Source organism: Spinacia oleracea, chromosome 5 (genome assembly GCF_020520425.1).
Source record: "Spinacia oleracea cultivar Varoflay chromosome 5, BTI_SOV_V1, whole genome shotgun sequence".
NCBI classification, from domain to species: domain Eukaryota; kingdom Viridiplantae; phylum Streptophyta; class Magnoliopsida; order Caryophyllales; family Amaranthaceae; genus Spinacia; species Spinacia oleracea.
In genome coordinates, this window is record NC_079491.1 from 14,865,676 (window position 1) to 14,875,542 (window position 9,867).

At 35.7% G+C, this 9,867-nt stretch overlaps 1 protein-coding gene across 1 annotated transcript; it reads right to left on the reverse strand.

The window, feature by feature from the left end:
- Positions 1-955: 955 nt before the first annotated feature.
- On the reverse strand, positions 956-4,167 carry LOC110774680 (uncharacterized). The gene is made up of 7 exons (XM_021979242.2): positions 4,066-4,167; positions 3,900-3,983; positions 3,663-3,812; positions 2,920-3,075; positions 2,751-2,804; positions 2,420-2,560; positions 956-1,715 (listed from the first exon to the last, which is right to left on the reverse strand). Exons 1-7 carry the CDS (start codon positions 4,165-4,167, stop codon positions 1,329-1,331), a joined length of 1,074 nt encoding a protein of 357 aa, XP_021834934.2. The 3' UTR covers positions 956-1,328.
- Positions 4,168-9,867: the final 5,700 nt, after the last annotated feature.

Genomic DNA, 9,867 nt, shown 5'->3' on the forward strand with positions numbered 1-9,867 from the left:
CATAACAGAGTCTCAATTTGTAAATCATGTAAAGTGAAACTGAGTAGCAATAGCTTTAGACTGTGCACGTCTAAAGTGACGGACAAACAGGAGTTGGGGTTCATGGTGGTAGCCCATGGCCTTTTCTGGGACCGGATTGATCACCGTGTTCTATTTTTATTAAAACGTTCCTCGATATCGCAGGTCACTGAGGTTACGGAGTCGCGCCCGTACCTCGTCTTCCTTAGTGAAGACTTCTGGATGGACAACTCGGTCCATTGTCTATTTCAACTAAAATAATATTATTGCTAAAAGTCTAGCCTAGTCTAGTCTGGTCAAGTATGGTCGTCAAACTATCATGTTTTGTCTGCCCTTGTTTGTGTTCATTAGTATCATGTTAGGGTTGTTCGTTTAATAGAATCATGTTAGGATGATTATTGATTTAGTATGTAGTACTCAGCTTTGCTGATTACGTGCTTTTGCTTGTGCATGTTGATCATGGCTATGCCTTATTGATCCTGTGATGACCCAATCTTTGGTGAGCAGTCTCTAAGGATCAATAAGCATTGTCCATCTGCAGGTTTGAAGATGTTGCATCATTGGGATCGGGAATAGAGAGCTTGTATTTAGTTTTGATTGCTAAGTTGACTTGGGTTTGTTTAATTGGACTTTAAACTTGTCATACTATTTATATTTCCTTATTTTCGTTGGTTGATTTTTGGGACTAAACCTGTAATCGATTATTTATAAACCTAAAGTTAGTTTTATGTTTTCCGCTGCATAATTCTGAATAAGCCGTTACGTTTTCACACGGGCGATAATGCCTTGATAATTCTCTAAGTTTATATTAAAAGGTTATTTTAGAAAAGAGAGAATTGTCGGGGTGTTACATGTATGTTGCTCAATTAAATCTTCCTTATCCATGGGATTTGAACATGAAAACAAACAAGAAAAAGCATCCCCAAAGATGAACCGTAATTTCACCCCTTTTTAGCCATTGGTTATTCACCATCTGTTGAACTAAGGAACGAGACAGGGGATTTGAATCATAAAACTTTCCAACAACAGAAGAGTCTAATTTCTCCAAATGTAACATTTTTGGATGGTTAACAAGCACCCCCATAAGAAAGTAACACCGATAATTACGATAATCCATTTTAAAAACAAAATAAAAAAAAAGTAGTAGTAGAACAAGGAGTACCAAAAAACAGACCAGAAACAGAGTAAAAAGAACTGAAACAGAGGGAAATGAGGAACAAAGAATATCGAGAATTAAAAGATCGAAAAAACTCTTTATTGTTGTCAAATGTTTAGAAGTAACAAATTAAAATATGATTACACATTGATAGTTATTTTAGTATAGAGTATCCACCATAATATATGACCCGACCAAAATTTTTTGATACCCAACCACCATCTAAAACAGTGTATGTTGGATCACAATCCGTAATTTCATGAGTGTCTTCGGGATTTATGACATTAGTAAAACTTTCATCGACGTAAGAAGCATGAAAAATACTTGCTGATTTTGAAAGATCTTTAGTTGCTCTAAAACCATTACCCATCTCTGGAGGAGGAGGGTGTTTCTTTGAAGATGGTCCAAAATCATAAACCTCACCTCCCCATTCCACTTTTCCGGCAACATCTGCTAATGAAGTGAATAATTGTTTCGGCCAATATCCAATTGGTTCCTTATCATAAGTTACTGATAACCACCAATTTCCGTCATCTTGATGCTACACCCACAAAAAACAAGTACATGAATATAATGTGGGACACCCAAAATGAAAAACATGCACTATATTATCATTTATGAGACGGAGGGAGTAATTAACAAAATTCTCTACATTTCCTTTATTCAATCAATAAAATCACATATTCAAGTTGTTTGTCTATGTCTAAACTATATACGTAGTACTTATTAAAAGAGACTATGAATGACATGTTATTTTCTTGAAAATATCATGTGAAGTAGAAGTATGGAGTATATAAAATGAAAAGTAAATTTTTGACAATATCACATGCCAAAATATGTTTTGACTATAACTATTACCTCCGATTCTGAAAATACTTTGCACTCTGCTATGTGTCAAAAGTATGAAAAATTTGACTATAAATTCTCATTATTATATGCATCAAAACATTATCATATAAGATCTTGTTAGATTTGTCTGGTTATGTATTTTCAAAATATCAACTTTTTATAATTTTTCACATAATGAATTAGATATATTAGTGGTCAAATATTGCATAGGAGTCCGTGTAAAGAACACTTAGGAAATGAGGTAGTAACTTATAATACCTCTATTTCTTCAAAAATTTTACAGTTATTATTTGCACAAGAATTAATGCAATATGATAAAGACTTGAAGAGTAGATGGGGTCATTTGGTTATCATTTAGCTTAAACAATATGATGAAGAAGGATTGTAAATTTTTACCTTGTCAATTGATAAGTTCCACGCCCTTATATCATTTCCTCCGATTTTAGTGTACTCGGATGGGATTGTACCCAAAGGCACGGTTGTAGTCACTTGAACAAAACCTGGGCATTGTAGATTTATGCAACCTTTTCCCCCTGCCTGTTAAATTTTTTATGTAATATACAAATAAAAATAAGAAAATAATTATTATTTATATGTACTTCTTAATTTGGCACATGCATTATATGATCATGTTAGAGGGGTACATGTTCATCGTAGTACTAAAACACGTTCCCCTCTATGTGCTAGACGAGAACACTCCTAACTAATATTTGATACGAATACTTACATCAAAACTTTGATACAAATGTGCTTCGTAATCGTTGAATATTTTAGGATTTACCTGACACATGACCACACATTACAGGAAAATAGTGTTATATGTATATGTTCGATCTCAATAGTTGAGACACAATTCCAAAATAATACGGGGTAATAATATCGAATAGTCTACTAACCATCCATCCAGCTTCCAAGCTATCGTTTCCATTTGAAAGTTTTATTCGTGCAGAAGACCTTTGATCACTAGTTTGTACTACAGGTTTATACATTCCTATTGCACCACCTACTCCATTGAATTTTCTGTTCAACTTATTTGTATGAACTAAAGCAACCTGCGTTAATAAAATAACGATTATTTATTACATTTGTATTAATTTTAACATCATACTATTATTATTATTATTATTATTATTATTATTATTATTATTATTATTATTATTATTATTATTATTATTATTATTATTTTGAATAAAAAATATTTACCTATAATTATATGAAAATTTCATTGCACAACTATAGGTGGTGCAATATTTTTCAATCCGCCCATTAAAACAATAATTAATACAAAGTATATTTTCTTATAAGCATGCAAACAAAAACCCAAAAAATATAACTAGTTTTTACCCCATGCAATGCACGTACATGTTATATATTTTAATAATGGGGTACATTGATATAGGATTCGAAGAGATAATGGACAAATAAATTTATTCCGCCATTGATGAATTAGAAAGTTATTAATGCAAAATAAAAATAAAATATACTGGCAGTCATTAAAGATTTAATTAATAAAAAACTAAAAAAATTAGAATTAGAGAAAAACACATAAGGTAAGGAGATGATCACACGTGGCAAACGAAACTTCTTGGTTTAAAATTTTAGTACAAAATTTGGAATACTATATTAAAAAAGATCTTACACAATGCGTTTGAGGAGGGCTAAGTTGTTGAACGTTGACGCTGGAATTTTGATTGGTTCTTAAAATAGGAACTGTTCCTACTGGGCAACTTTCTGGAAGTCCGATGCCGCTAACTTTCCTCCCTTGAAGTTCCAACAAGTTTGAGATTGCCTATGCATATATAAGAAATTAAGAATATTTATGAATATAGCTACGTCAACATATATTAAATCACTTTTATACAACTAAGTAACTTGCCTTAGACGAGTGATTCTTTAGTAATGGATGATTAAACGCAGGTTGTTTATAAAAGTCTACACAATCATAAGTACCATATTCCGTCTGTTGACACAAAAAAGTTAAGAGTAAATCAATTTTAGTTACTTGAAGAAAACTATGTGAAAAAAAGGGAATTCTAAAGTACCTTGATGGTCTTCACGTCTTGTTGGTTAGAGAATGACGTATCACATAATCCATACAAAACTAATGAAGAAAAAATCACTAAGAATAATGAAGGAGAAACCATTTCTAGATTGCTATATAACTTTATTTTGAGTGTCCAACTAAAGTGTGCTATATATATGATGCATAAAAAGAGAATTATGAGATGAATAATGGAATCACCAAATTAGTAAACAAATCAAGACTTTGATCATTGATTGGCTTAGAAAATTTATTTACCAAAACTTAATATTATTTCCATAAGATCATACTATTCAAAAGGGTAACATATCATGTTTTTCCACTAGATATCTTATCTTGTTATTATTACTATTATTAAAATGGTAGTATATATATTATTTTTCCTTTTCTGTTTTTGATTAAAAAAAACTATATTTTCTTTCAATTATAAGGGAATATTTTTTTCTATATACTTTCTCTGTTTCCTAAATGTTGCACCATTTGAATTTTTACACTATTCACACTAGATCTTTGGTTATCTTTTTTGATTCATACGTGAGAAAAATTGTAGTCTCGTGGGATCTTATTAGATTTGTATCGATATATATTTTTAAAATAATCACTTTTCATATATTTTTTATCTCTATTATATAAGTGAGGAGTTGGGGTTTTTTTTGGTAATCCCACTTTTGGTGTCTCCCACGTAAAAAACTAAAATACCCTTCATAGTTTTGCAGTTTAATCCAACTATAAACCTGATTTGACTACAAAAACATAATGCCCAAAATCTTCTTTATGGGCTCATTAGCCGTACAATTGACTGCAGTAACAACCTAAAATCTTCTTTATTATAAAAACCAAAATTAGGGAAAGCATAAACTTTATTTTGATTGAGAGTGATTAAACCAGGAAAGGAAATGAAAAATAGGGAAAGATACTATTACAAATTATTACAATAAAAGCCAATTAATACAAAAAAAACGAATAATATTACAAACTATTCTGATTGCCAAATTAAACCAAATTGACAGAGTAAACCAAAAACATAGTCTAAACCAAAAACGCAGTCTAAAAAAATCTCCAGAAACCAGAAGAAAAAAAATCTTCTCCCGTACCGACTCTTAGAAGAAAACAATTCTCAGAAGAAGAAAATCTACTACCGTAGAAGAAAGCCATTCTCAGAAGAAGAAGAAAAATCTCCAAAAACCACTCCACCGTTCTTCTTGAAGTCGCTCCCATACACGTAAGTATATTTTTCTCATTAATCCTTGCAAGAAAATAAAAACAGAAATTAAACAATTTTTTAAAAATAATAATTCGTGAATTTTTATGCATAAACAACTGTTCTTTTTTAAGATTGTTGCTATGTAAATTGAATCTTCCTAACTAATACACTTGCGTTTCTTTTATGGCAGATTTCAAAACATAAGGTATGTAATATGCATGCTTTTATAGATTTTAATTAATTATTTCATATTTTAATTCATGTTTTTAATTAAATAATCTTTTATTTGATTAACTGTTCTTTTTAAGATTGTTTCTATGTAAATTGAAAATGTATAACTAACACTTGCGCCTAAAATCAATCATGAAAATATGAAATAAATAATGATTTTGCAGGTTTTAATTTCGGTTCTAAGTTAGATTTCAAGTTAAGTGTTAAGTTCGTCAAGGCATACAATAACCAACGACAAAACCAACGACATAAGGTATGTGCCCCATCAATCTCTTAAACAAAATACGTAGTAATATGTGTGAGGGGGTCGAAAAAAGCACGAGGCTAATGCGTGACCTCGTCCCTCGTGGGTGTGACGATTCTTTTTATTCAATCAAGTGTAATTTGATTTCCTGTGAGTTTACACCCAATTGACTAGTAATATAGGAGTCGCCATTCAGTTTTTAACGACAATGAGAAAAACTGACAAAACCCGGTTATCGTGACATAAAGGGAGTGCAATTATGTTTGACCACGACGACCGTAGGTTCCCTTGTGATCCCTGGTGTGGGGATCTCTCAACATACACCCGCAAGGTAGAGATTGAGGGTTCGGGGGACTGTAACTACCGAGAGGAGTACTTTGCTCGTCGATAACTCCAGAGGCAGGATATCCTTACTAGCTCAGCATAAATAATTGAAGGGACATGCGTTAACTATTAAACTAATCTGAATTGATTTTAGCAATATGCAACATATAATACTAATTCGATCGTGATTATCTAATTTAAATAGCATTAAGGGACCTAGCATGATAATCCGATTTCCCAAAAATATTATATTTGTTAGGCGTGATAGAACAATCAGATTAGGTTAGTTTAACAGTTCATAAAAAGGGCGAGGAAATCAGTTAAATCATCGAAAAGGGACACATTACGACGCACCCTTGAGAGGTGCGTCACGGTTCTCAGAAAACTAACCACTTTGACTTTGCTATTTCTCCTTTTTATTTAACGAATCTCAATTATGGGACATGATACGTTCTGTTCGATTTATGGATCGATTGCGACAGAACGTGTGAACAATTTCGCAGCGAGAGGCTTAGGCTAAGGGGTTTAGAGTCAATACTCAGAATATAATTATGTATTCTTGTGTGTTCTTTTCACGTCGAATTTAGGGGTCTATTTATAGGGAAGAGTTCGTGGAAAGATAGAATTGCAGAGTTCTAATCCATAAAGAATTAGGAAAAAACACGTACCCAGGTATTTTCAGCGCCCAGGCCTGGGCGCCGAAGATTTCGGCGCCCAGAGCCAGGCGTTGAAAACAGGGTCTGGGCTGTTTTCTTTAGTCAGATTCGGATTCCTGAAATCCGTAGAGTTTGAGATTAATTCGAGTCTTTTAGCGCGTATCAATTTTATGACGGAATGCGTCTGGGCCCGTTACGAACTCTAGGCTCGTTAGGATTTTAATTAATACGTAACTCTTTTTTCCGAATCATATTAGGAATAGGATTCTCGCAGTTTTCTATCTCATTTAGGATTTATGTTTGAATACAACACCTAATTCTGACAGGTTTCTATCCTTTATGATTTGCCACTTTTAGAAGCTACCTTTTACGGCAGTTACTATTTTTAGCAGGTTTCCATAAATAACGGGTTTCGGGTGAAATGAAATGGGGAATTGAGATTCGTTTATTTTATAGGAGATGCGTTGTCAAGTGGAGATTTATGCTTTCATCATCGAACCTTCCCTTTCGGGAATGGGGACGAAAGTAGGTGTCTACAGTTAGCCCCCACTTTGACTGAGTCTTTGGAGTAAGACGATGGTCAAAGTATTAGACGGAGTGCGTCACACAAGCCATGGTGTATTGTGACCTGTTTTGCGAGGGTCTCACGAGCCCCCGAGTGATAACATTTGACTTTAGGGTCATCACTTGAAGTGTCGACATATCCCTCACGTGTCATTGGGACTTGTCAACTGATAGTATAGAAACTTCCTCACTTTGTCATTGGAAGGATCTAAAGGTGCGCAGAAACTCCCTCACTTTGTCATTGGGAGTAGCTACAGATGTTTTCGAAATCAAAGCTATAAAGTGTAATTGGGTCTGGCCAAGCCCAATCACGAGGTAAAAAATGTTTTTAAAGATTCTCATTTTCAGGGCTAGCTAAACGAGAAAACCCCCTTGTTTTTATAGGACGTAAAACGAAGGAAAATCCAGCACCCTTGTTTTTATAGGACGTAAAACGAAGGAAAATCCAGCAAAAGTTATCGCTGCAGCGACTAAGGACCTGCGCGGTTTTAATGGCGCAGACCCCGCCGGCTAAAGATGGCGAGCCTGTCCGCTAAGGGTGGACACCCCGTCCGATAGAAGTGGACGAATCTTTTTTTGAAATTTGAAAATAAGGACCTACGCGGTTTGTGGCGTAGACCCCGCCGGCTAAAGATGGCGAACCTTGTCCGCTAAGGGTGGACACCCCGTCCGATAGAAGTGGACGAATCTATTTTGAAATTTGTTTTGCTTTTTTGAAAATAAGGACCTACGCGGTTTGTGACGTAGACCCCGCCGGCTGAAGATGGCGAGCCTGTCTTAATTTTGAAGACTTTATTTTTTCGAAAACTGAGGACCTGCGGGGCTAGTGACACAGACCCCGCCCGCTGAGGGTGGGCGAGCCCTGTCCGCTGAGGGTGGACGTCCCTGAATTCATTTTCTTTTCGATTTTGGAACTCGCGCGGTTTGTGACGCGATCTTGCCGACTGAAGATGGGCAAGTTCCTATTTTTTTGGTTCTTTGTGATTTCTTTTGAGAATTTCTTTTTATTCATTCTTGCAAGAGCGAATTCTTTCGAGGGGTGCTCGAATTTAGTTGTAACCTGAACGTGGGCTGACAACGTGTTCAGACGGATCTTTGTCTTGCGACCGTCCGCTTTCGTGATTTTGAGCTAGTCTTTACGGCTCGACTTGGTGTTTGATCAGAGGACCGTGCACAAGTGTCAGTGACGTCCTTTCGATGAGGTCGAACCTATGGTTGTTCTTTTTTGAGATATCCAAACATATTATGGTGTATGGCGCAGTCTGGGAATGTGATTTTGATCGCGCGCTCCTCGTTGGAGTCTATTTTTTTCGCGAGCCCCCAAGCACTGAGGCTCGTCGGTTGTTTTTCGCATCTTGTAATCATGTTTGGGGCCATGCTCGTATGTGCGAGCGACCTTCTACAGTAGTGTGCTACTTTAGCGAAGCCGTGGAGTGCGACTTTAGTTTTCAGGCGACATCCGGTTTTAGCTTGGCCCGGATTAACCCTTTGACATTTTTTTATTTGGAAAACCAATGACTTGACGACACATATTTTTGGTGTTTCGAAGAATGACCATGATATTTAACTTGATTTTTTTTTTGGAAAGTGTACATAAGCATTTTCTGAGACGAGTCTAAGTTTCGACCAAGTTTTATTATATTTTTTTTCTTGCTTATTTGGGAGCTAAAGGTGCTTTGGGCTTGATCCTACTTGCAATAGGGCCTCGTGTTTAGCAACACGGTCTTAAGTCCTTTCATGTTCCGTGTTTTGTGAAATCTGGGCCTTGGGCTGCATTTTCAGCGCCCAAGGCCTGGCGTTAAACATTTCGGCGCCCAGCCGTGGGCGCTGAAAGTCCTTTCCTGGTAATGTTTGACTTTCGGATTTCCTAACACGTTTCCGAATGGGATCAGGATGTCATTGGGTGTGTTCAGTTATATATAGGGGCTAGATACGTCCCTATTTTCTACTACTCTCAAATTCTTTCTTTTCTTTTTGTTGTGCTTTAATTATTCATTGCTTTTGTCATGTCGATCCCTACTTTCTCACTCCAACGGACTGTTAGGCGTTGGCTGCGGGCCCTTACTCCCACAGAAAAAGCTTTGTTAAAAGAATACCACTTAGAGGCACTTTTAGGCTTACAACAAATTAATATTGATTATAACTTTCTGCATGCTGCCCTAAGCTTTTGGGACTCCGATCATCATGTTTTTGCCTTTCGGGGCAATGAAATATGTCCTTTGCCTGATGAATTTGCTGCGATCCTTGGTTATCCTACTAATGCTACTCCTGTTACCCCTGGCACTATTGAAGAGAGTAAAATAACCATAAGGGCTTTCCTAGGGCTAGATGATAACATGTTTGCTGAAATTGTTGTAGATGATAAGGTTAACTTGGCAAAACTTGTAAAACATCACTTTAGGCCTAGTAAGAATATGACCGAACAGAAGTTGAATATCCGAGCCCTTGTATTTTGCTTGTTGAATCATTATTTGCCATCGAATAACAATGGTGAATTCGGTGACATAAGGTTGATCCCCTTGATTAGCCAGATGGAAAGTTGCTATTCTATCATTCCATTGGTTGTTGCCGAGACTTTGT

Coding starts and splice junctions, on each gene's coding strand:
- LOC110774680 (XM_021979242.2), bottom strand. CDS start 4,167: ATGGTTTCTCCTTCATTATTCTTAGTGATTTTTTCTTCATTAGTTTTG. Junction 2,561..2,750: donor ATTTGTATCAAAGTTTTGAT/GTAAGTATTCGT, acceptor AAAATTTAACAG/GCAGGGGGAAAAGGTTGCAT. Junction 1,716..2,419: donor GGAACTTATCAATTGACAAG/GTAAAAATTTAC, acceptor TTGTGGGTGTAG/CATCAAGATGACGGAAATTG.